The 26,185-nt window shown below is 33.2% G+C and overlaps 3 protein-coding genes across 7 annotated transcripts; 2 read left to right on the top strand and 1 right to left on the bottom strand.

Annotated features, from left to right (window-relative positions):
• The first annotated feature begins 431 nt into the window (after positions 1-431).
• LOC108344820 (uncharacterized) lies at positions 432-9,887 on the top strand. 2 transcript variants are annotated; one of them, XM_052866681.1, is made up of 14 exons: positions 432-548; positions 679-824; positions 1,670-1,845; positions 1,973-2,119; positions 2,214-2,265; positions 2,388-2,562; positions 3,263-3,345; positions 5,512-5,724; positions 6,180-6,296; positions 7,738-7,894; positions 8,033-8,140; positions 8,406-8,471; positions 8,569-8,831; positions 9,443-9,887. In XM_052866681.1, exons 1-14 carry the CDS (start codon positions 494-496, stop codon positions 9,548-9,550), a joined length of 1,866 nt encoding a protein of 621 aa, XP_052722641.1. In that variant the 5' UTR covers positions 432-493; the 3' UTR covers positions 9,551-9,887. The 2 variants fall into 2 exon arrangements, with proteins under 2 accessions (XP_052722641.1, XP_017438812.1); XM_017583323.2 differs by having other exon boundaries at positions 9,446-9,886.
• Positions 9,888-11,507: 1,620 nt separating this feature from the next.
• LOC108346066 (uncharacterized protein At3g49140) lies at positions 11,508-17,771 on the bottom strand. 2 transcript variants are annotated; one of them, XM_052867278.1, is made up of 12 exons: positions 17,625-17,771; positions 17,111-17,207; positions 16,507-16,551; positions 15,554-15,776; positions 14,502-14,604; positions 14,344-14,411; positions 13,705-13,878; positions 13,485-13,607; positions 13,004-13,339; positions 12,369-12,521; positions 11,896-11,991; positions 11,508-11,767 (listed from the first exon to the last, which is right to left on the bottom strand). In XM_052867278.1, exons 1-12 carry the CDS (start codon positions 17,683-17,685, stop codon positions 11,663-11,665), a joined length of 1,584 nt encoding a protein of 527 aa, XP_052723238.1. In that variant the 5' UTR covers positions 17,686-17,771; the 3' UTR covers positions 11,508-11,662. The 2 variants fall into 2 exon arrangements, with proteins under 2 accessions (XP_052723238.1, XP_017440499.1); XM_017585010.2 differs by lacking the exon at positions 16,507-16,551.
• A 637-nt stretch (positions 17,772-18,408) lies between these two features.
• On the top strand, positions 18,409-24,287 carry LOC108343879 (pentatricopeptide repeat-containing protein At4g21190). 3 transcript variants are annotated; one of them, XM_052867474.1, is made up of 7 exons: positions 18,419-18,544; positions 19,217-19,338; positions 19,630-19,722; positions 19,852-19,950; positions 22,618-22,761; positions 23,019-23,231; positions 23,396-24,287. In XM_052867474.1, exons 3-7 carry the CDS (start codon positions 19,639-19,641, stop codon positions 23,864-23,866), a joined length of 1,011 nt encoding a protein of 336 aa, XP_052723434.1. In that variant the 5' UTR covers positions 18,419-18,544; positions 19,217-19,338; positions 19,630-19,638; the 3' UTR covers positions 23,867-24,287. The 3 variants fall into 3 exon arrangements, with proteins under 3 accessions (XP_017437793.1, XP_052723434.1, XP_052723435.1); XM_017582304.2 differs by lacking the exon at positions 19,217-19,338 and having other exon boundaries at positions 18,409-18,544; XM_052867475.1 differs by lacking the exon at positions 19,217-19,338 and having other exon boundaries at positions 19,620-19,722.
• Positions 24,288-26,185: the final 1,898 nt, after the last annotated feature.

Raw genomic sequence — 26,185 nt, 5'->3', positions numbered from 1 at the left:
ATTCAATATATATATATATATATATTGATTTTAATATATTTTCTGTCATTTAATACAACAAGAACAAACTTAAGATTTTCAAATTTCGGAGTTGCAGAGGAAAATCGTGATGTGCAAAACGGAATCTCCTATCGTCCAGTTCAAACAAGAAATTTAGCCTAATTATACTTATCCAGTACAACTTTTTGGGACTTTTTTTTTCTGGCACTCTATACTAATATCATAAACACCAAAATATCTCTTTCTTCCTTATTTTTATTATTATTATCATTATTATAGGGGTGCATGAAGAGAAAGTCCGTTTTGGTTGGACTAACCCGAACTATCTAGGCCGAAAAGACCCGATCCACCTAGGCCGAAAAGACCCGATCCGGTCAAAACCCTCTATTTTGTTTTCTCTGCGAAATTCAAATTCCCGCTGAAAAGTGAAAAATTACAGAGAAAGAAAAACAAAACGAAAATATCAGCATCAACCACCACAATCAGCAACAACATGAGCGACGTTGATCGCTTGTTCGCGTGCTTCAAGTGTGGTTTAACACCACCGAGTATGTTCATTAATTTTTCTCTTTTCTCTCTCTCTGCCAAACCCCTAAGAAGCAATGAAGTTCCAATTTCTTACTGTTTTGTGTGAAATTAAAAAAATAAATAACAAAATGAATTGTGTTGTTGCCTCAGAATCTGCTACGAGGGAAAGGAAACGAAGCAGAAGAAGATTGGAGCAAGGGAGTTCGGAATCTCCGGGTCCAGGATCGGTCGGAGAAGAACTGAAAACCCCCTTATCACGCATCAGAAAAACCAACATTGAATCTTCCATGGAGAAAGTAATGTAGTTTCTGCTGTTAGTAAAGGACTAAATTTAGATAAAGCTTATGATGCTGTTTCTAATCAAATTAGAGTTTCTTTTTATTGATCAGTGTCATAAAGGTTCATGAAATGTCAATATAGATTAGGAATTAAAACTTCAATTCTGATTGAAGAACAATTCTAAAAGGTGCACGAGGAGCTCTGTCTAAGTTTTTTTCACCCAATCCATGTCGGTAGTTATCTGAGCTAGTCATCAAGACCAATAGGGAAATTTGGAACACATAATTCGTCAAGGAACTCATATAAGGAACTAAGACACCACCTTCAACCCAAATTTTTAAGCCAATAGGTTTTTTCTGAAATTTCTCCTTATATGTTGCTCTTCTTGCTTATTTTCACCTAATGTGGAACTCCATTTCACACTGGACTCCAACAAAATCACAACTGCCTTTAAACGTTTTGTTTACTTTAAGTAGCTAGGTAACTTTAGCTTGCTTGTTATAACTTATTGGATTAGTGGAGTTAAAATGTCATGGGATTTGATGTATCTTTCAGTTTAATTGGTGAGTGTTTGGTTTGAGAGCATGTTTCCTGTTTTCACTTTCAGTTATAATTATACTATCTTATTTTCACTTTGCTATGTCTTTGAAAGTTTATAAGTTTAACTGTTTGCTATACATACAAACTTTTGGAAATGAAAACAGAGGATGCTTACTTTTTTATTTATTTTTGTACATTAGATTGCTTCCTCTTCTACCCAAGCCGTTTTTGGAATGTTGTTGTATTTCTACATATATATGTGCAACTTGGCTCATACACTATCCTTCCATGAAAATTAAAATCCTTTGCATTTCAATTTCAGCTTAAATCAGCAGTAGCCAAAAAAGCACAAAGTATTGGTCCTGGGAAGCAATTCTCTCCAATAGTATTTTATGGATCTCCTCATGGTGTGCCTCCCAAAAGGCCAACACGTATGTTATGGCGATTATTACGAGAGATATGTCCTGATCTCTCTCAGAAAAAGACATTGAACGTAAGGTATTGGTTTGTTAGATGGTGCATGTTGGTTATTCCCGTTACGGTTTCCATATGTTTACTGATTTACTATTCTTTTACTTTATGTATGATGCGGAATATGAATTAATCCTGCTTTGTGTTTGAATAGAAAGGAAGTTTGGATGACATTCCCTAGGCAGGATGAAGCAATGAAGTTTTCCAAAGGGCAAACAGATGTTCATGTTTTCAGCTATCAAGACCACTTTAATGGCCAAAGAAGGTTCCTCGTGTCTACTTATACAGAATTCTGGCGAAGGTTTACTTCCCATTTCTTTCTCATATGATTCATTATTTGCAACTAATTAGTAATATCCTTGAGACCATATAATTGCGGATGACCATACACTCAGGTACAAGAATATGAATCCCAAATTTCGACATCATTATGAAGTTATTCAAGAGGTAATAATCTCGTGTTTTTTATATTCACTATATAACTTGCAAAACGAGGTTGTGGTTGCATTGTCTCTAAACTATGTGCTTATTTGTTTTTTCCGGTCGTAATGTTTCCTTTTTGCTTCCAGGGTTTACCATGTCACCTTTATTTTGATTTGGAGTTTAATAAGAAAGTCAACAAAGAAAAGAATGGAGAGGAAATGGTTGATCTCTTGATATCAATGGTTTTCGAAGCCTTACATGAAAAATATGCAATCCAAGGAGACCACGATTGGGTTTTAGAACTTGATTCTTCAACTGAAGGTATGGATTTTCTCCAGGTCTATTACTGTTATGTGTGTAGCCTATATCTTTGATGAGCTTTTTCTGTTTGCTTACATGAATTCTTGATCCCTTAGCTTTCTTATGCCTTCCATCTGTGTACAATTTTCTCTTTTTTCTGCCAAATATAATTTACCGAAGAATTTGTGGCTAATCCATGTATATTAACAGTAGCATTGGCACATTGATTTGCACTTAGGGATCAGTGTTGACTTGTTCAAATTATATGGCAGCTATCATTGGTGCCGTTTGTTGACCAAAACATTGGGAGTAGTGAATATAAAGATTGTTTGTCTTTTCTAATTTTCACTGGAATGCTTTGGTTGGAGGATTCAGTCCTCAAGACTTTGTGCCAAGTGCTAAGGACTTCATCTTTGAATCAATGGACACCTGAAGCACTTATTATCCTAACCAGTTAAGGATACATATCACGGGATAAAGAAAAAACAACAAATTCTAAGAGATAATGGGAAATATAGAGAAACTACTACTAAAACATAATCCAAGATACAAAAATAAATTTTCATATATTAAAACATATTGTTAATTCCAACATCGTTTTACAGTAGTTTTTCTTTATTTGTTAATTTTTACAAGTAAAACTATTGTTAAGTGCTTCTACTGTGACTTATGATTTTTCCCATGTTAGGAATGACCCTTATCTCAGTATTTTCATTTGCAGAGAAGTTTTCTCGTCATGTATTAGTTTGTATACCAAAGGCTGCATTTAAGAACAACTCTCACGCAGGTGCATTTGTTTCAGAAGTAAGTCCGAGTATTTTCATTATTTTCAACCTTAGCCAGACATAAATTTTGGATTAGGATGGTTTTCTTTCTATTATTTTAGATTCAGTAAAATTATGAATTGTTCATTATTAATTACTTTTTATTGAATATAGTAAATCTGAAATGGTGGAAGAGGAGGATAATCTAACGGTGAACTATGCACGATTGGAGGATCCCAAACATTAGGAATAGTAACTATAGTAGACGGAGATACATAAGAACAAGAAGGACCCTTAAAGTAAAAAGAAGACTCATTAAACTTGACATCTAGGAAATAAAATAGTGGTTAAGAGAAGGAAAGAAATACTTAAATTCTTTTTGTGATCAAATAAATCCTAAAAAAAACACATTTGTGTGATCTAGGAGATAACTTATCTAGTCCAGAACTAAAATTATAAACAAAACATGCAGACTCAAAAACTTTAATAGGTAAGGGATGTAAAGGTGCATGAGGAAATAAAATAGAATGAGAAATTTTGTTAGTTAAAACTGAAGATGACATGCGGTTAATAAGATAACATGCAATAAGAATAGCATCATCTCAAAAATGTTGAGAAATCTTACCATGAATTAAAAGTGTGCAAGTGGTTTCAATAAGATGTATATTCTTGCACTTGGCCATCCCATTTTATTGAGGTCTATAAGCACATGAAATTCGATTTAGAATGTCATGAGAAGCCATAAAATGTTTAAAAGAATAAGAAACGTATTCTCGACCATTATCACTTTGCAAAGTTTGAATGGAAATCTCAAATTGAGTTTTAATTTTATTATAAAAGGATTGAAATATAGAAAATAAGTTAGAATGATTTTTCATTAAAAACAACCAAGTGCATCTGTAATAATCATCAATAAAAGTAATAAAATACTGAAAACCTAAATTAGACGACTAATTTAAAGTGGGACCTAGAGACATAAAGAACATGATAATGGTTACAGATGGAAAAAGATTTATAGTACCAACACCATGGGATATAAGACCCTAGACCCATCAACCATTGTAACCGTAGGAAATTTGTTTGGAGATTTGTGGCACCTGAGTCGAGAACCTAAGGTCCAAGAGAAGAAGGTTGAGTTAGGCCAACAAAAGATATGCGTGCAACAGAAGTAGCAGAACTAGAGTTTTGATGATCTTCATACCATTTTAGAAATTCATTTGAAAGAATAGGTTGACTTGCACTATCAAAAGAGGCAGCGGAAGTAGTAATGTAGAAAGAAAAACCCTAAAATTCCAAGGTTCTCCAATTAAGGGAACAAACATAGATCCCAAAAGAGGAGAAAGAGGCGACCACAATGCAGTTGATCGTTGCCCAAATGATATGATCCTATTTAGGAACAAGTATGATCGTTTCTGAATTTAATTCCTCTCGTAGCATAAACATATAAAACCAGAGAAGAACGCTGAAATAAGACAAAGATGAAGATGCCACAATCTAACATATTGAATACTCAATGAAGATTTGCCACAAAAATTTTATTCCTTGATAAGTGTTAGATATATTACATTTTATGTTAATTAGGGAAACAAACTTTTGCTATTGTTTGATATTGGTAGATATTGTTTTTAACAATATCTTCTATTTACCATATTTATGTTTGGTTGTCATATATACATGTATCAATTTTCATTATAAATATATTACCCTATGTGTGTTTTAGACACAAGGAAGATTAATCATATACCTAGTTTTACTATAATAAGAACCTGTATTCTATGACAAGAACCAAGAGAATCCTCTTCAATGAATTCAAAATTCAAATATTGACTATAAAAAACTTTCTCTAGATACCATATTGAATATAGTAAACCTAGATATATGATTAATCTTCCTTGTGTGGAAAATACACATAGGATCATGCATTTATAATAATGAGAAGGAGGCTAAGCACAAATACAAATGAATATGTAAAAATAACATAATTAACAAATGAATATGTAAAAATAACATAATTAAGATCGATACTATATTTCCTTAATTAACATGAAAGGCAATATATTTAACACTTTTTATGAAAATGTTTTTCTTAGTTGGTGAAAGGGAAAGTTTATAGTAGTTATGCAATGCTCTATGATATTTATTTTGTATAGCATCCAGTATCCACTATCCACTATCGACCATTGCCACTTCGATTGCATTTTAGTAGATATGCTCAAGAGTTCAAAAAGCAAGGGCGAAAGATAAAGGTTTTGATAAATTGTTTGTAAGGAAAGATTCTAGCAGCGAGGAATCTGCAGACCAACTTTTTGTGGATACTGCAGTATATTCTCGGAATCGTTGTTTCCGTCTTGTTCTCTCCTCAAAAGCAGGAAAAAGTTCAGTTCTTCTACCGACAAAGCGATTTAAGTGCAAGGACTTGGTATGACACTTTTCTTACTAATATTTGTTTTTTGAATTATTCCATCAAAATAATGTTATTTCGAAAGGGTTTCACCTAGAAGAAAATTACATGAAATTTTGAATGTTTAGTTTTAGTATTTGTTCTTGCATCATTAAAATGGGAACACGAAGAGCCATTATCTGACAGAGCTCCTTTTAAGAAATTGGTCATTATCATGATTCTTCTAGTAGATCCTATTGGGGTATTAGGTATATGAAAAGAATTTATTTACCATGTAGAAAGGGTAATAACATGTATTGTTGTCAATTTCCTGCTGAAGACAGATGTAGGATATTATTCAATGCAATGAAAGCCAACGGTATGCATTATCATGAGCAAATCAGTGTATATATGTCTTCATTATGCCTTTTATTCATTTTGTGCAATTTTTTTCTTCGTTTGTTATATTTCTGTTTGATTTCGTTAAGTGACAGGGTGAAGAAGACATCTTCATGGCTTCCTTGATATGCAATATTGATGTTGATTGCCAAACATATCTGGTCTGCAAAACAGACTTAGAATGTGTGAAAACTCTGCATTTTGATACAGAGGTAGATTTGGGCTTTAAATTTATAAATCTTTTATTGCATCAAATTTTATTTCTTTTTGTTCCAATATGATGCTTGGATAATGTGCACGTATCCGAAAAGATGTGTTTGTTTGGACCGTACGATTATTTCAAAAATAATAGAATAATATACATATTTTAAAATGTATAAAAATTCATGAATCATAATAAGTTTATAGTTGAAATTCTGAAATCTAAATTAAAAGCATAGGTTTTTAAACATTGCTAAAATAGAAAAATTATAAATCATTGTCATTATAAATTACTTCTTGGGAGTAGTACTATTAATTAGTGCTCTCAAAATGAGTTATAACCCATGAGCCAACCCGGTTCATCACGGGTTTGAGTTGGGCTGGGTTTAAAAAAAATATAATTTTTTTATGCGGGTTAGTTTTCAACCTGGCTTACTTAAAAACCGGCTCAGCCGGTTGAACCTGTGGTGAATTGGGTTGACTCATTTAATTATTTATTATTTTGTGTTTCAATATTATTAGTTAACATTTTTTTTATTATATTGTAGATGGGGATAAGAAAAAAAGATGTTTTAAGAGAGAAAAATATTATAGATTTATTTATTTAAGACTCTAATATTATAAATGAACAAGTGATACAAAAATTATCAATATTAAAGACTTATTTGTTCGTTTTTTGTGCTTGTTTTTTTTATTATGATATTTTTTATTTATTTTGAATTATTTTTGGAGTTTAACATCATTTTAGGATGAAATTTATTTAGATTTGAATTAAAAAAAAATTATAATTTTTTTTATTTTAAAAAAAATTTATAATTAAATGAATCATTGAGCCAATCCGTTTAACCCACCAACCCATAGTGGATCGGGTCGGATTCGAATTTTTTAAGCTCGCTAATAAGTGGGTCGGGTTGGATTGGCTCACTAAGTGACCAATCCGTGGTGAACCGGACTGGATTAAGCCGGATTACCCGTTTTGGCAGTTTTACTATTAATCTCATGTCTTTGTTGAAATAACTTATAAACAACTAGTTTCATCTTCTCTTTATCACGAGACAATATTTCTATGGTTTTATATTATGCATATTTATATGTTTCATGCAGTTGTGTTAGATATAGGTGCTTTAAAGGTGCGGACACTTCACCTATACATATCGGTGAAGTATCTAAAAGTATCGGTATCAGATACAAGAAACAAATAGAAATATTGGTGATTCATAGATTTAGATAATTCATTGAAATACCGGTGCTTCATTCTTTGGTTATATTTTTCAACGGTGAAAAGTTTACTTTCTTTGTTTATAAAGTGTTATCATGTTAAATGATTAAATCTGTAGATTTCTTCAAAATCTTTTACCATGTCTGCACATACCCATAACTGGACAGCTTCCTTGAAATTTAAACTTTCATGCGCTTAATTTCTTAATTATTATACTTATTTAACTTTGACAGGAGAGTAGTAATGTTAAAATTCCATGCCAAATGCTTCGAGAATTTACAATGGATATTGGCACAAGTGATCTTTCAACTACATACTTCATGGGAAAGTCACCATTCCCATTTCTGGACAAATTTATACTATCTGTTGCCTCTGTCGGGAATATACTAGGTGATACATGTCAGCTTGTAATGTTGACTTTATTATTTTAACATGTTTTTCATGGTTTCATGTTGTCCCTGGACTTTTCAAGCTTGAGATTTCAGTATTACCCTACTCATTGTGTTGATTTTTTTTCTGCAATTACAGGAAACATTCATAGCTGGTATTTTTTATCGGAATTTAGACTAATGGTCTACAGCATGACAAAAAATAGATACTGTGAGCGAATTGGCAGACAACATAAAAGCAATAATGGTAAATCCCCTGAAAGTGCTTTGTTTTTTTATCCTGAAAGGCTGGAACGGATGCTTGGCTATCTCTGAATGTTAAGTATCCTCTCAAATGAATTTTTATTTTTAGGTAGATATTCCTTGTATTTTGATTATGATACTGTAGTGAAGCCAGGGATTTTTTCTTTCTCGTTTCTGTTTTTAGAAGTGTGGTTGCACCTTGTCTTCAATTTTGCTGTGTTCTCTATTATAGGATTGGAACATACTAATTTGATGATTTTCTGGTCCAGTGATATATGTGGTTGATCTACGAATGGCAGTGTACTATCAGAAATGTCATGATCCTGACTGCAGAGGTTAATATATTTACAGTGAAGCGCTTGAATACCCTTTTCACACTCAGTTCTCTATTCTGTTTTAACATGTTTATTAATTCATTATTCATGAAAACAGGTTACCGGTCTCCGTCACGACCAATCCCAGTTCATGTGTTCTCCAATCCTTCAGATGTAATCGATTCCTCCTTTGGGTTGTTAGATGATGAACAATTAGTAGATAATAAGTGGAGACATGAACTTTATGATAACAAAGAACAAAATTCTCTACAATATGATGACGATGTTGAGGACAACTCTAACGATTCCTGGTGGCGAGAAGCCATAAGAGTTGTTGAAGATATGGAGAATAGGCAAACAAGGACAGAGCTAAGCACGATGGTTAGTAAATCCTAAACTTGATTTAAACCCTACCATTTACATTACAATGGCCATAGGATTCCCTAGTCAGTTATTGTTATCTTGCTCCACTACGAGACTAGAGGCCTATGCCCATTATTTAGACCGTAGTGGCAGATTGTGTTTTCCAATATGAATTTTGTTGGAAAATTATTGGGTGAGGTAGGATCAAGTCTAAGTTGTGAAATTCAACGAACTCGAACTGATCACAATTGGTTCCGTTGGGTATTTTGCTTAGATTGCATTTTAGATTGTAAAGAATGGAGCCTGATAGTTTTATTCAATCCAATTTGAGTTGGACAGATTTGATTCTGGTCACTTACAAATTTGACCCAACTTGACCTTTGATAATCCTTTACTATGTGACCTTTTTCAAACGGGTCTTCAACTATTGAAGTAGGGCTATTTTTGAATTGAAACTATTGGAGACGTGTCAACTAGCTCAGCTGGTGAAATCCGTTGCAAGCGATTGTGAGAACCTAAGATGAATATTACCTTTTTGTAACAGTGAATTAATGTGTCTGTTTTATCTTAAGCAGCCACATAATTACATTTACATAACCCTTAATATTATTCAATAAAATATCTTAAAGCAGGAGGCAATTGATGATGAAGATGAGGAGTGGTGGCTGGCTGTAGAAAATACTGCATCCCAGGCTGACCTAGCCAGCTTTAGTCAACAAGAATTTAGCGCCATCTAAGTCCATTGAGTACAAAGAATATCTTCAGGACTTGATAGCTGAAAACTCAGAATCTGCTGCAAGCAACTTATGGATCATGTGAACTGATCCGCCTAAAGGATAGAAAATGCTCTTGAAGAGGATTGACAGCTGATACACGAGCTGTATGAGTTTGACTGTAAATTTTAACCATTTGCTGTGTCGATGTTAATAATCAGGTCAATTCTTCTTAACTATTCCTATCCATTTCATGACTTTCATAACCTTAGTGAAATAAATCGAGTTAACACGCTATAGTTTTTATTTATTATTATTATTTTTCAAGTCATCTCAATCAATTTCATTTTATAGCACTAAGCCGTTCCTGTATTGTAGAATGAATATTGAAGGTTTATATATTTGGGAAACCTTGTTAAACAGGATTTTAAAACCGAGATTGTGTGTATTCTTGAAATAATTAAATTTATAAGAAAATTATAGCAAGGAATTGTTCTAACTTATGGTTTGGAATTTCACGGGGACGTAATTTTGTTTTAATTAATTTAATGGGTCTAAAACATCTATTGCCTTTAGTGATCTTGTCAGTCTCACATTTGAAAAGAGCATGGCAAAATAAATATATCTAAGTGTAGGCATAATTTGTTACCTGTTTATATGCAAGCAGTCTCACATTTCAAATAAGTATATCTAATTGATCTTGTCAGTCTCACATTTCAAATAAGTACTAATTCCGTCTGTATACAATCTTCATGAAAATGTTCATCATCGACAGAATAATGACAGGAAATACAATGTTGAAACCATTTACGTCTCCAAATTTTTCTGATAGCTCATTGGTTAAAACATTAAAATTATTGAATTATTGTTAACTAGAATTGTGATTGAATTAGTGCAATTAATTAGGTGTAAAATATAATAATAATTAAATGATCTATAAAATAATACTAAATAAATGTAATATCATAACATTATTTTTATTGGTCTTATTATAGATATCTCCAATCCACTAAGATAAAGTTTAATCTCCCTCAAAATATTATAATTATTATTGACATAAATATTCACAATGAAAAAAAAATGTAAAGTGCTTAACCGTTATTTCAATACATCGGATTACACTACTGACATTCAAAATGGATATTAAAGTCTAAGTAAAAAATATCATAATACTTTAACTTAATTTTAATAAAATAAAATAGTGTCTACTGACAAATAACAAATTTACATTTAAAATAAAAAAATCGAAATGACATATCAATGTAATATAAAACTATAAAAATTCAAGATATTTAATATTAAATATATGTTTTCTATTTATAGATAAAATATTTTATACTAAATTTAAAAAATAAAAATAAAACTAAAATATAGTAGTCCAAATCGGTCTTTAAAGCAATTTCAAAAATTAAAAAGAGACAATTTCTTCATTTACCTCTTTATTTTTCTCCTACACCCTCATTTTTTTTAAATGTCATTTTACCTTGTTTTATTTTTCTTCGTTCAATCTTCGTTGTTGTACTCCATTAGTTTCATGCTTGTGAACTGTTGCTTTAGAAGTGAAGGTTTTGTGGGGGTAATATATTCTAAATTCCACGATCTTGTAACGCATTACGAATTACACAATTTGATAATGAATTTTGAATTGCACGATCTAAAACTCTATTCTAAACTACATCTATGTATAAACAATTTGAACTTTTTCCGTTGGTCTTGGAGATGCACGAAGTAGCCAAAAAGAAAAGATTGATTGCTACTAAGAACCATGGAACCCGTTCAGTTTTGGAGAACTAGGTCATAATAGGGTTTCAACTTCTACAAGGCAAACTTTGGGTTCCATGGGAATTGACCACACTATTGTATTGGGGTCTAATGCCTCTAATTGTTTGTCCTGTACTTGCAGGTTTAAGATTAATCCCAAGAAAGTGATGAATACAAAAAGTGTGGATAAGAAATCAAGTGTCAGAACTAAGGAAGCAACTGGGGAAAAATTTACTTCCAACTAAAATAATAATTAAATGTAAACAAACTACATAACCTGATTGGCATCTACATCGGATCTTTTTCCTTGCCTTTCGCTTTTTATACACAATCATTGACCAAAGACATAAACCATACAAAAATCAGTAGACAGTTTTAGCATTCATTTTGATGTGTTTGCTTCATTTTTTGCTGCTTGGGGTGAGTTCTTGGAAATAGTATATCATTGAGTTGTCTCTCAGCACTGTACTCTGATGTGGCCTGGAAATGTATTTTCAGTAAGTTAAAATAATTGGAATAAACTACAAGGGCATACATGGCAGAACAAATATAAAAGCTTATGAAATGTAGAAGTATTTAAACTCATCTATGAAAAAAGACTTGAGTACCCTTTTCTTGAATGAAAATCTCAGTGTTTGAATCTGGGTCCCAGAACAAACTCTTAGGTCAAATCCGAGCGAGTCTACACAGATAAGTTGTGCTTCCTGCAATAAATTGCAATCAAAGTGATTATTGATTGGAGCATACGTGAATGTGCATATGCTTGTGCACAAGTGCTTCTACACTTCATAAATGATTCAACGTTTTATTTCAAACCATAGATGTCCTTTCCTTCATTTATAAAGATAATGGTGAGTACCATCAGTTATAAAATGCTATCTACGGCATGCAGCAGAATAAGAGAGTGCATTAATTTGATGCTAGTTGAATCAAATGACAAAAGTATCAAAAAATGTAACCGAAGTATGCCAAAATTGTTTACAAAACCATTTACTGGTGACAAAGACTAAGTGGGAGATTTAGAGAAAACTTCCTTATAGAAGTGCTCTAAAGACATAATTTTCAAGAGTTTATGTATTACCTCCACTTGAATACCCTTGCATCTCCAACACAAGGACTTAAGGGCTTGCAAGGTTTTTTCTCCATCAGCTTTCAAACGAGATATGATTTTGGAAGCAGAGTGTGCAATAACATCAGGTTGGGCTTTCATGTAATCTTCTACTTCAAGGACAGTCTACAAAGAATCAGCAGCAAAATGTACTTTTTTCAAAACAGGTCTAACTTACATATACTTCACATTTTGACAATAAGCCAGCCAGGTCTAAAATATTAATGTTTAATCTTGGGATAGAAACCAAGGAGTTGGACACAAGTGATTAATGTGCTGAACGCTAAGTTGAAAGAAATCTTGGTCAGACTTTACTTCGGCTGAAACAGATTAGTCTAAAAGCCTTGAGGCACTAACAGACAATGTCCATGGACCAAAAAAAACTTGAGACAATCAAATATAAGGCCAGTATCTATCAATTATTGTACATGTAGTTACGTTTTGCAGTATTTTAACTTCCTCAGTAAAATATTCCATATTACTTAACTTGGTTAGGGTAGAAAATTGCGTGGTAAGGCACCGGGATCAGTTAATATGAACAAGATGCATGAATTCATAGTGGTTGTCTCCAAACAATCACAAGAAAACATACAAGTCAGTAAACTTACAGGTTGCCCTTGTGCAGAAAACACTTGAATTTTAATCATCTCCAATTTGTAAAATGGAGCTTCACTAATGGGGACAATACTATTCTCATTGTTTTCAACCTGATGTGATGCATCATCTCCAGAAGATCCTGAATTAAGCACATGACCATTAATCACACCAATATTTTCCCCTTTACTTTCTATGGTTTTACTTATGTCGGTGTCACTGGATTGACCAGCAGATAGGTGCTTCTGTATTGTAGAATGTTCTTCAACAAAAGCAGCCCTTATAACCCCTTGGATGGCCACACAAGCCGGAGGCTGCTCCATCCAATCAACAGGATCATCGGAAGCAATCTATAATAATAACAATGAAGCCAATTGATACCACAAAACCAGGGAAAATTAATATATAAAGGATTTTAGAATGAGGTCTCTTAAAACCCCACACTAGGTCAATCAAAATCATTGGTATAAGCAACATGTTAACTGTGATATCTACCTCAGCCAACTTTTTGGCAAAGTACATTGGATGAGAAGATTGCATAGTCTCCAATTTTGCCCAGTCTGCAAGTGTTTCATCATCATCTTGCTCATCGTCATCTGAGAAAGCAGCCACCCATTCCTGCAAACAACAACATAGAAATAATGAATTCCTATTGATGGTGTTTATAGTTCAGAAATGAATATAAGCCTCAAAGTAATATAAAAAATAATCAGACCGAATCATAATCTTCATTTTCATCTTCATCTTCATCTTCATCCCCTTCATCACTATCCTCAAAACCCTCAGAATCTTCCTCATCAATTTCTTCGATCCCAAAGTCAATTTCTGAAGGACCAGACAAGTCCATCTCGGAGATCATTTCCATGGAATTAATACCAACAATGACTTGCTACAAGATGCAGAACAAACAATCCATAAACCAAACATTATAACATGTCATGAGACACACATTTTACAATTATGCAACAGAAAAGGAGACTCAAATGAAAGATGAAAAGTAAGCTAAAAATGCAGCACACAAATTATGCAAAAGGATTGATTGCTTGTGCTTTAAATAGTATAATGAAACACAACAAGCAAGTAGTGTAGGAAATAAACAGATTGTTGAAGCCCAAAAGTTCACAAATTACATTTTCAACAATATAGAATGATCACCAAGAAAATGCAGGGAAGTTTAGTTAATAGCTAGTACATAAAATTTAATTCACAAAAATCAGGCACTGAAATTTAAGTAAAATGAAGCTTTCCACTAAATATACTGCATGCTGGAACACTCAATGTTAAGCTGACTGTTGCTATTTCAAACAAAAAAAATATATATTCAAGGGCATTATCAGAATAGGCATGGCCATACCACAAAATTATTTTCTGTTGTTAGGGACTGCAGGACATCTTCACCGTTCTTCACTTGAAAGTAGATATCTGCAATACGTTCAGAATTTAATTATGTGGATAAAGCTTCCCAAGCCCACGAAAATTAATACATAATAAATGACAATCGCTCTCACTTACTTCCATGCTCATCAGTCAAATAAGGCAAATCTGGCCAAATAATATTTTCATGAAATTCATCACTAATCAAACTTGAGAACATCAGTGTTGCTTTGCTGTTAACCTAAAAATGATATACCGCAATCATCATTAGGTAGCAATCCAGTTGTGATAATAAGAATAAATGCAACTATTCTTGATATAGTTCTTCCCCCCAGTTCAGAGTTTTAGCTAAATGAGTTAAGCCTAGGGATAAAGAATCCAAGACTCACAGTTTATTACCACCAAACAATTTCTTCTATAATTAAAATATTTAATAGAATAGAATATTTACATAGTTTTGGCATTGAAGTTTCAGAGATAAATTCAGGCACGATGAGTGTAATGATTTTGACTGGAATGAAATGACAATTCTTTTTAATAAACTTCTATAACATTGATAATTTTATGAAAAACAAACTTAGTTGATTATTTTGACTTATAGTTGGCAAACCCAATAAATTTGTAATAATATTTTTTCATATATAAATTTTCCAGCTATTCTTCCGTAGGATTTGAAGAAACCTTGTCAACTTCTGTACTTTCCATGTGTCCAAACAAAGCAGAAAAAAAATTATGGTGCGGTTCTTTCCAAAAGTTCAATTAACACCTGGGTCCAAAAAATGAATAATACCTCACAAAAGTAAATTTATTCACTTATTTTACCTTATAACTAACTTCATACCCAAATATCAACCTAAAAAATAAAAGGATGTTTTCCTTATTTTCAAATTTTATATACATCATGAAAAATGAGTAATGCTAAACAAAACCTTGTAAAATGAAAGGGGGACACTCGCTATTTGTTTTGACATCTACTTCTACCATCATTCATTACTTCATATATGAACATTAAAGATTTTTTATTGGAACATAGGGTGTTTTCTAGCAATCATTTAATCCAAACAGAAAGTTATTCATTCTCTGTTGCCCAATTTAGCACTAAAATGAGAAAACCTAAATATTTACCAAATTTTATTTTCACTTTCTTTAAGTTTACATTATTGATTAGCAAAGTTAATACAACTGAGTACCTCAATAATTGTTCTGCTTGTTTCTGCAGCTGAAAGTGTTGCATCTTCAGTATTCTCTGATGACGACACCGCAAGTTCTTCAAATGGATGATAGGATGACTTCTCATTTTTCTTTATAGGATCCTGAGCTGAGCCCAGATTCTCCAATGATGCCCTAATTCTACTCTTTACAAGTTTGTTTCTTCTTGTGAATGGAGTGCCTGTGTATACTTTACTTCTTACCCTGTGTAATTATATTCATTTATTAAACATTTCCCTTAAAAACGTTTGGTATTTCTAGACATGAAAGTTAGCCAAAATTTTCAAAATAAGCATCACAGATAAAACAAGACGTTTCTAAATACATCAACACACTTTGGCAGATGTCTGCAGATTAAAGAAAAATATAAAATTTGAAAGTATGCTGCTTTAGGGAACTGCATCTGACATTGCTACAAGACATGCACCCATATAGCTTTCTTGAGAAAACTACAATATATCTCCCTTTACATTTATGACCAGCAGTCCATCCAACTGAATATTAATACTTAACATATCATTCAGCATCAAATGTGGAGGTAGAGAACTTTTCAATCCCGATAAAAAAGTTGAAAAACAAGACTAATTCATAGTGGGCACCATTAACACTAGACATTTGCCCATTCAAATATATTTTCATGTGTATGACTATATGTTTGAAGCATGGTAAACCCTACCCATTATACCCTACCCCCACCAAAGAATTCTTCAAAAAAAGAAAAAGATTACTCTTAGAAAGTGAGTTTTAGACCAAATTTAATTCACAAAATCGGCAATCAGAGTAAGGTTTACAGTTACTTATGTACTATAATTTGGTCATATCTCTAGTTAATATGGTATCTATAACAATTACATCACATTACACCAATCCCCATTCAAGCATTACTATTGTCACTGCCATGTTGGATTGACAATCATGCAAATTTAAAAAGAACCTCAATAAAGGGCGGCTGTAGTGCTTTTGATCTCTGATAATAATCCTAGCATGAACGATAAAATGATAGTGATTTGATAGCAATTCCACTGAAAGAGAAAGTTGCAATCATCTCGATAACAACAACACAAGAATTAAATGGTTTGAAATTGAAAGCAAAAAATTATCGTAGATAAAAATATAAAAATTGAATATTTGAGAACATCGTGGTTATTATTTGAAAATAAGCGAATAAGATAAAACCAGTACTTTCAGTTCAGTTTCATTCCAAAGATTTTGGCGGTGAAGTTTAACAGTGCACTATATTATAAATATTTTTCATTGTCAACCAATAAGAAATAATCTTTAATACGACATTTATAGTAACTATTACAAAAGTCACTGTCGCAGAAATCAATTATTTTCAATTATACAAAACCCATGATTGGATATTCTAATTAAATTCATTTGAGGTCTCACCATTAGCAGCATCCTTCCACAATTACCCATTACTTTTGTAACCACAACACAAAAACTACTTAACTAAGTTCCACAATTCCATTCCATAACCATCACACACACTTCTCTACGTCATAAATGATCATAAGATACCAAACTCGTCATACCGAGGCACATCAAAACCACAGCTGCATGCGAGCCGGCACGACGCAACATAACGCACACCGTTCACATCATCAGCACTCCACATTGAACGATTATTATCTGCCAAAAAGAGTTACTGAATCAACGAATACATAATAATTACTATTACTACATTCGAAAACACCGCCGTCTTTAATTAAAACATCTCACAGCATCATACTCAATCAATCAAAATCGAAGCTAAGGTGAGTCACAGAAAGCATTCGGAAAATATAAACAAACACTTGAAAGAAAGAATATCAGCCAAAACAATTCAACGAGTGAATGAATAACAACTACTGTTACTCCATTAGAAGTCCAAAACACAGCAAACGCCACCGTTTTATCTCCAACGTGACATTCCGTGAATCAAAATCAACCACTAAGGTGAGTCAGCGAAAGCATTCTAAAAACAGAACCAATTGGAAGAAAAAAAATTGAGAGAGATTGAACAGTTAAGAGAGAGAAGAGAGAGATTGAACGGTTAAGAGAGAGTACGAGGTGGCGCGGCGGCTCCGGCGTGGAAGCGGACGGCGATGGGAGGCTCGATTATCATCATAGTATATTTTTTATTGGTGTGGTTTTCGGTTGACAGAGAATATTATGAGAGATCCATAGTGATTTGAAGTAGAAGAAGATGAGGCTTTGTTTTTTTGCTATGGTTCTTTATGGTCAGGTACGGACAAAAGCATTGTAAACTTTCTACGCCTGGTCACCCGTCTTACTTTTGACGGGTCGATCCGATTTTATTCCAACTTATCAAGTTCATTCGGATCCAAAAAAAGAAAATTGGAATTAGTTTCAAATACAGTTTCTTAACCTTATTACATATTTTACAGATTTTATCTTCATTTTTTTATCACATTTATTATCATCAAACTTATTAAATTTTACTTAGAGTAGTGTCTTTGATGGGGAAAAAATAATAAAGTAACCACGTATTTCTGGTCGTTTAATCACTGTATTAAAATTTTAATGAATTTGTAAATTTTATAAAAATAAGAATAGTAAAATATAAAAATGCAGCTGCTGAAATAATGATAAGCAAGCATGAATTAATATTTTCTTTTTCTTTTTCTAAACACTGATAACTAAATAAATAAATAAATAAATAAATAAAATTTATCACCTAAACGGGATTCGACCCATTTTTTATTAATTGAATCGGTTCGGGAAGACTCGCTCTGTCCAACTTACCTAACCCAAGACCCGAATACACGCACGTGACAGAACGCCGTCGTTTCGTGTCGAGCGATTAAAATATCCATTCCAAACTCCTTAGCGGTATTTCACGTTCGTTGTTCTTCGCTTACAGTTATAATCTTAGTTTCTCTCCCTGAAATGGTGGCAAAGGGTAAGAGTTCAAAACTTTGAGTTTCGAAGTTCCACAACACTGTGTTCAAGTGTATTAGGCCCTGGTGAGTTTATTTTCTTGTATCTCTTAAGTTTAATTTTCAGTGCAATTGCACGCTGTAATGATGACTGTTGAATGATTGTGGTTGAAAAAAAATTATTAAGATGGGTAAATTTATACTTTGGTTGTTATATGTAATGCCTGAAGATGATATTCTTGTTTAAGCCCCATCTAACAATATGTGGCAAAGGTCCAAGAGTATATGCAAATGGTATTTTTAAGTGATGTATTTTTATGCTTAATAGCCACTTGACCTAGCTCTAACATAGAAGAAAGCTGTTTCATTTCAAATAGGTTCATAAAGGAAAATAGTTTCTCTGGTTTTCTGGTAACAAGTATTGTTTTTATGTATCTGTCTCCTTAATCTACTGATTATGTTGTGGAACACTGAAGTTGGGACATGAGGAATCTGCTAATAGCAAAAATTGGAATCAGAAACTGACTAAATTGCTTTTATGTTCGTGATCAATGCAAAATTTTCCCACTGACACCAAACAGTCACTCAATTTTTTAATGCAAAAATGATTTATTGAATATGCTTACAAAATAATAATACTGTACAACAAGGTTTCAAAGGAAAGTCTAGTAAATTCGAATACTAAATTCGAATCATAAACTCGTAATGGAGATCAATTAAAATCCCACCCACCTCCACCACTTACACGAAGGAAAACAGTGCAGAGAGGAGTGGTCTCCCTTTCTCCACCCAACCTCGTGCAACTTCTACTCCCAACCTGCCGCAGATTAACCAGTGAGGGGCAGCAGAAGAACACGAGTGGAACCCTAATCCCCTAACCAGTGAGTTTTCTTCATTCTCACACACCAAACCACTGTTCTGGGTTTTAAAAAATATTTTCTTCGAACTTGCCAAGTCGGTTGCAAAATTTCCAGTTTGACCGAGTTCAAGATTCCACCGAATTTACATCAAAATCGAGTCTGCTTCTAAGTTGACTTGGAAGCTATGTGTAGAAATGTAAACCTGAGTTAATGGTCAACTGACAAGTTTGATAACCATGATGTACCATTTGTAAGTGCTAGAAATTGTTTATGTCCTCATATTGTTGTGTCTTATATTTTAGAGTTTTTCAGGTTCTCAAGATGCTTGCACTGATGGATTCTCCTCTACTTATTGCTAAAACATTTGAAATCATTAAAATACCAGCCAGTACACGGTGCACTGTGGTAAGATAAGGTCTATGATTATTAAATTCTGGAAACCAAAATTTTCAAGATTGCATACTTTTATCATCAAATGTTTTAGCTCTAGGAACAGTAGGTGAACTCACCTCAATTTCATTTTTTTAATATCAGGTATGTGCTGCAAAAGGTCCAAGACCAAGGTATCCCCGAGTTTGGAAGACTAATAAAAAAATTGGGACCATTTCCAAGTCTGAGAAGCTTGTTAAGTCTGTAAGTCCTTTCATATGGCACTCCCTCTATTAGAAGAGAGAAAATAGAGGACATTCAGCATAAAGCCATGTGTTAGAATACACCACAGAAGCATGATTATACAGACTTATTGCATTAGCTAATCATGGTTAGAGCGTATTTTATATCCCCTCAATGAGATATTCATGCCTATAAACTTAATTTATCACAATAAGATTTAAAATGTGATGATTTGATTCTCAACATCCCCCTTGATGTGAAATGTGTGAGTCATTTTTGTACCTAATTTGTTACATATATAATCAATTCATGACTTTCTTAGGAATTTGGTAAAGACATTTTTTGACTGGTCAGCAGAGTTGACAAATATTGTCATAATATTGCTTGACTTGATCTTTTTCTCTGACGAATTGACAATTAAGTTTGATATGTTTGATCCTAATGAAATACTAGATTTGAACCAATATGAAGACCAACTTGGTTATCACAAATGAGTGTCATCTGATTAGTATCTTCGAACCTGAGTTCTTTGACCAGTTGTTTCATCTATATAATCTTAACATGTTACTAGTGTCATGGCTCTATATTGTGCTTCAACACTTGATCTTGTTACAAGATTTTGTTTCTTACTCTTCCAAGATATCAAGTTGTCACCAATCAACACACAATATGCATATGTGGTTCCCTTGTTGCTAGTTGAGTCAACCCAATCATTATGAAAATACCCAGCAATTTTATAATGCCCCTCGACTTCATAATTAGGGCTTTTATTGGGAATCACTTAATTTACTTTAGAATTTGAACAACCGCATTTCAATGGTCCCAACTAGGTGAATTCAAGAACTGACTTACCGCACATTGCAAAAGCAATATCTGGACAAGGGACAGGTAGATAATTCATTTTGTCAACTAGCCTTCTATTTTCCATAGGATCCATTAGGGCTCCCCCGATCATTTAACAACTTTAAATTCAGGTCAATACGAGTGTCAACTAGTTGAACGTTGACAAACCCAATTTCTTTGGTCAAGTGCTGTTAGGTTACTTTATAATGATAACCTAATCTATTCCCTCTTCTCACCTCAAAACTCGATTAACAGAAGATAAATGTATGAGTATGTATTTTATTAACTCTGTAAAGTATGGAAAACAGAATTACAAGTAAGTATCCCAAGGAAGCCTCCCTTCCTCCACTGGCAAGAATGTCCAGTCTTTACCCAAAAGATAATAACCTAATAACCTTCTAGTAAAAACTATTTATAGTATCTCCTACCCACGCCCTTCTCTAACAGGAAAAAAACCATTCGACTTCTAACTCTCTACCGTTTGGTATTACTCTATCCATACTGTTTGGCTTGACTCCCTTCTCCTCTTCCACTGTCGTTCGGTATTACTCTATCCATACCGTTCGGCTTGACTCCCTTCTCCCTTTCCACTGTCGTTCGGTATTCCTCTATCCATACCGTTCGGCTTGACTCCCTTCTCCTTTTCCACTGCCGTTCGGTATTCCTCTATCCATACCGTTCGGCTTGAACTCACTTCTCCTCTCCTCTTCAGCTACCGTTCGGTACTACACTATTCATACCGTTCGGCCTTTCATTCCTTCCTCTTTTATTCCTCCTCTCATAAACTTTTAGCTTCCTAACAAGTGCACACTTTCTTTGGGAAATTACCAAGTTGTCCGTGATTGAGCAATATCGGTGATTGATCACTGCTAGTAATCATAATATCATGCACATAGACGAATTAGTTGAGACCTTCAATAGAGCAACCTCTTCAAACATATCAATGTCGACTTCAACCTCTTGATCCTCTCACAACAACCTCTACTATGGTTCCAGATGCCACAGTAGAGGCTGTAAAAGATTCTTCTCCCTGCCATTACCAGTCTACCAGATCCAGTCCATTCTTCTGACTTTTTCCCTAAATGCATTGGACCTGGCTTTTCCAAGCCCATTGGTCCCGAATTTCTCCCACATGCCTTAGTCTTGACCTTTATCAAATTCACTAGGCCGACTTTATCTCAATTTTTATGTTTTATTTATTTATTTTATTTAGGGTAAAGTAGTCTTGTTACATTTATTTCATCCCAAATAAAAATGAAAAACATAAAAATTGAGATAAAAGCAGAGCATGTGTATCTGGAAAAAGTCATGGCTAGTGTATCTAGAAAAGAAGTCGAGGCCAGCAGCGCATGTACAACAAAGCCAGTGAACAACAACTACAAATCCAAGTGGCAAACAATTATGCATGGCGGAAGGGGTGACTAATTAGCATTCCAATTTGCTTTGTGTAAGGGAACTCAGCAAAATAGTGACAAAACACATCATAAAGAATGGTACTGCATTGATACCATGTTACAAGAGAGAAAATGGAGGCGTACTGAGCACAAATCCGCATGTCAGAATGCACACCGATGATTGTATAGGCTTATTGCATTCATTACACATGATTAGATTATATGATAGTGTGTTCCCCTAAATGAGATGTTCATGCCCACAAAATAAATTTATTACAATAAGAGATATTATTTGATTATCAACACCCTATATTCATTCTTGTTGTCAATTTTAGCTTCATTTTTTTTTCTCTGGGAAGTTGTGACCTTATTTAATTCAGAAAATTTTGGACTTATTTTTCTTGGTTGCTTTGTATTTCTGAAATAGTAATGTTTTTTTTGTCTTGTACAGATTAAGGAACTGTCAAATGTCAAAGAAGAAGTTTATGGAGCTCTTGATTCCTATGTTGCTTGGGAATTAGAGTTCCCTTTAATTACAGTAAAAAAGGCGCTCAAGACCCTAGAATACGAACGAGAGTGGAAGCGTGTAATACAGGTACTTCTAAAATAGTAATGTAACATGATATCTTTAAATATTCTTTGTTTTGTTTGCTTTCTTTCTTTCTCTAGAGTTGCACTGACCCATTGCTTTGATATCTCTGAAAGTTCAGCCAGAAATTAGTATTTTCTGATGTTATTTATATATTTATTATTGGTTTCCTATTCTTTGAAAGACGCTTCTGTATCTACATTCCATCTGGGGTTAGCCTCTGAACTAACATCCGATTGTGCAAATTACACGTGGGACTGTAGGTAACAAAGTGGATGTTAAGCAAAGGTCAAGGAAAGACAATGGGAAGCTATTTTACATTAATTAATGCTTTAGTAAACGATGACCGACTTGATGAAGCTGAAGAGCTTTGGACAAAGTTATTAATGCGGTATATGGAAAGTTTGCCTCGTAGATTTTTTGATAAAATGATATCTATCTACCATAAGAGGGGCATGCATGAGAAGATGTTTGAGGTATTATGATTTTCAACTCTATCAATTTAAACTATTTACTCAGTAACATTACTGAGTAATAGTTGTCAACTTAACATGTCCCTATATTAATGAGAAGATACTTTATCTGAAGTTACTTCAGACTTAACACGTCATGGATATTCATTTCTTGATATCTGCTGCAGATATTTGCAGACATTGAGGAGCTTGCTATGCGACCTAGTATGTCTATTGTGTCAATGGTTGGGGAAGCCTTTATAGAGCTGGGTATGCTGGACAAATACCATAAGTTGCATGCAAAATATCCACCACCAGAATGGGAATATAGATACAGCAGAGGAAGGCGTATAAAAGTCAAAGTGCAACCTCCATCTAAACAGGTCAACACATACACAGAAAGGCGTGAGAATGTTGAACAAGACTCAGACTTAAACAAGAATTATGAATCTTCAGAAGAGACTTCGGGGATAATTGATGACCAGCAAGTCAGACATGATAATGATGTAACAATATACATGGAACCTGAACAAATTTCAGACATTGCGGAGAGAATTGATGACGAGCAACTTAGGCAGGAGGCCGATGTAACATCCAATGAACTTGAACAAATTTCAGAAAATTCAAATCACAGTATGGAAACTATTTTAGATGTCTAATGGGAGAAAGAGGATATAACTTCTCTATCAGATGAGTTTCTGTTGGCAGTTAATGTTATTAGTTGGAATCGTTGTTTCCATGACCATCTCCTTCAAGTTGTTCGGAGGTTAGAATGAAGACACACTAGAAGTAGAACAAGCGAATCATGTTTTTAAAATTGTCACAATGTGAGATTGAGAATCTGCTAATGGCCATTTCATTTGACGATGACCAATACACCATTTAACATGCCTGCAATCAAGGAGCCAAAGGTGGAGGATATACCAAGCCAGTATCAATGCATAATTAAAAGTGGGTGCTATGAGTTGAAAATTTCCTAGTTGCATGACTTTATATCGAGATTGGGTGACTGCTGGTGTTAAATTGTTGTTCATATATATTTTATTAAAGTTCTATTTTATGGGTAACTTTTTCAGAATCCTGACCACTACGATGCATGATAGTCTTGAACTATTGGTTGCATAAATTTGTTTACCGTAGTTCAATTTCCCTTGTCTATATAATGCTCTAAGTTTGTCCTCATACTCTTCTTTGCATCACATCTAACGATGTCATGTTATTTGTTGTTAAATCTATCGTAAGATACGATTAGATAAGTTTTTATAAATACTTATATGGAATAATAATAAAATAATAAAGTTCTTTTTTTCATAAACTAAGTTAGTTATCCCTAAGTCAAAAGATATGTTTTTGACAAAAAAAAGTAATATCTTTTTGCTATACCATAGATGAGATGTTAATCTAGTTGATACTAGTAAAATTGTTGTTGGATTGAATGGAACATTCATGTACCGAGTGAAAGTAGGATGAAAAAAGCAATGAGATGTCTTTCATAAATCAATTAATGTGTAAGTTAATGTAATTTTATTGAGGAGGACATTATTTAAGTTTTCATGCAGGAATAGTAATGAATTTATTGAAATTTCTTATGAACCATTTACCTTAGAGCTAGATTTTACTCATATTTGTGGTTTAATGTGTGATTTTCAAGGTAGTTGTTAAGCTATGATGAAGTTCTTCCAAAATGTCTTCAACTAGTTCTTTCAATACTTAAATGCATTTTACTAACAAATTGGTTAAATATTTATCTAAAACATGGAGAACATATATATACATTGTAGTTTTACAGAGAACCCACATTACGATGGAATTTTCTAATTACAATGCCACAAGATATAATTTATTAAACTCTAATTGTTTGTTTGAAATAAGTTTTCATCACGAAAGAGATGGTCCTCTTTTCTTTTATAAAATTAACTTTAAATCACTGAACATATTTAAGACGCAGCTTCAACTAATCCTAGTTATAAGATTGTATTGAACAATAAGTTTTTAATTTAAAAATAAATGAGATTAACACAGATGCAACTTGTTGGAGCTTAGTTGCATTTGAAAATTATATTACCATTTGGACAAAGGAGAGATAATGGCTATGGTGGGAAAGAATAGTTTTGTCCGGCTCATTCCTCCTAATGACACTTTTTTCTACTAAGATACCCAACATACTCTTCTTATCTAATCATTATATAGGTTCATTTCTCAGTATTTTTCACAGTATTCCTTGTAATATGTCAAGTTGAGATGATATTGTACTTACGTAATTAAAAAATGTCTAGGAAACACATTCGAGTGCATCTCGGAAATCTGGAACAGTATGGAATAAGTTTACATGTTTATTGTAAGCTTAATACCCTATTTTGTTCCCAGTTTCGCTCGAAAATGTCAAATTAGTCCATCCTTTAAAAAATGCGTCAATTACGTCTTCACTTAATAAAATTTGCATCAATGAAATCTCTTCCATTAAATCCGTATAAACGGCGTTAATTATCTAAGTAGAAGAAAGAGAAAAATAATTAACGCCGTTTGTACGGATTTAACGGAAGGGATTTTATTGATGCAAATTTTATTAAGTGAGGACGTAATTGACGTATTTTTTAAAGGATTGACTAATTTGACATTTTCGAGCAAAATTGGGAACAAAATAGGGTATTAAGCCTTTATTGTAAAGTAGTTAAATAGTAATAGTAAAAAAAAGGGATAAACTTCATCCCCAGCATTGACATTTTCTCTTTTCTCTCACCCTCTTTTCTCCAAGTCATTTTTCCACTTTTCTTTTCTAAATTTCATCTTTGATCGTTTCAACTTTTATCTATTTCAGAATTTGATCATATCATGCATTTGATCATATCATTCAGTAGTTTAGGAGCTAAGAAATATATCATATTTTAAAATAGAGTAAATTTTTATTTATTTTATAAAATCTTTTCTTTCCAATTTTTATAGTGTTTTAATTATCAATTTTAGTAAAAACAATCGAA

This window comes from Vigna angularis, chromosome 8 (assembly GCF_016808095.1).
Source record: "Vigna angularis cultivar LongXiaoDou No.4 chromosome 8, ASM1680809v1, whole genome shotgun sequence".
Classification (NCBI taxonomy): Eukaryota; Viridiplantae; Streptophyta; class Magnoliopsida; order Fabales; family Fabaceae; genus Vigna; species Vigna angularis.
This window is presented reverse-complemented; position numbering and strand designations above follow the sequence as displayed.

Coding starts and splice junctions, on each gene's coding strand:
- LOC108344820 (XM_052866681.1), top strand. CDS start 494: ATGAGCGACGTTGATCGCTTGTTCGCGTGCTTCAAGTGTGGTTTAACA. Junction 7,895..8,032: donor CTCTGTCGGGAATATACTAG/GTGATACATGTC, acceptor CTGCAATTACAG/GAAACATTCATAGCTGGTAT. Junction 8,472..8,568: donor TCATGATCCTGACTGCAGAG/GTTAATATATTT, acceptor TCATGAAAACAG/GTTACCGGTCTCCGTCACGA.
- LOC108346066 (XM_052867278.1), bottom strand. CDS start 17,685: ATGATGATAATCGAGCCTCCCATCGCCGTCCGCTTCCACGCCGGAGCC. Junction 14,412..14,501: donor TTTGACTGATGAGCATGGAA/GTAAGTGAGAGC, acceptor AACGTATTGCAG/ATATCTACTTTCAAGTGAAG. Junction 13,340..13,484: donor TTGCCAAAAAGTTGGCTGAG/GTAGATATCACA, acceptor TTATTATTATAG/ATTGCTTCCGATGATCCTGT.
- LOC108343879 (XM_017582304.2), top strand. CDS start 19,639: ATGCTTGCACTGATGGATTCTCCTCTACTTATTGCTAAAACATTTGAA. Junction 19,723..19,851: donor CCAGTACACGGTGCACTGTG/GTAAGATAAGGT, acceptor TTTTAATATCAG/GTATGTGCTGCAAAAGGTCC. Junction 19,951..22,617: donor CTGAGAAGCTTGTTAAGTCT/GTAAGTCCTTTC, acceptor TGTCTTGTACAG/ATTAAGGAACTGTCAAATGT.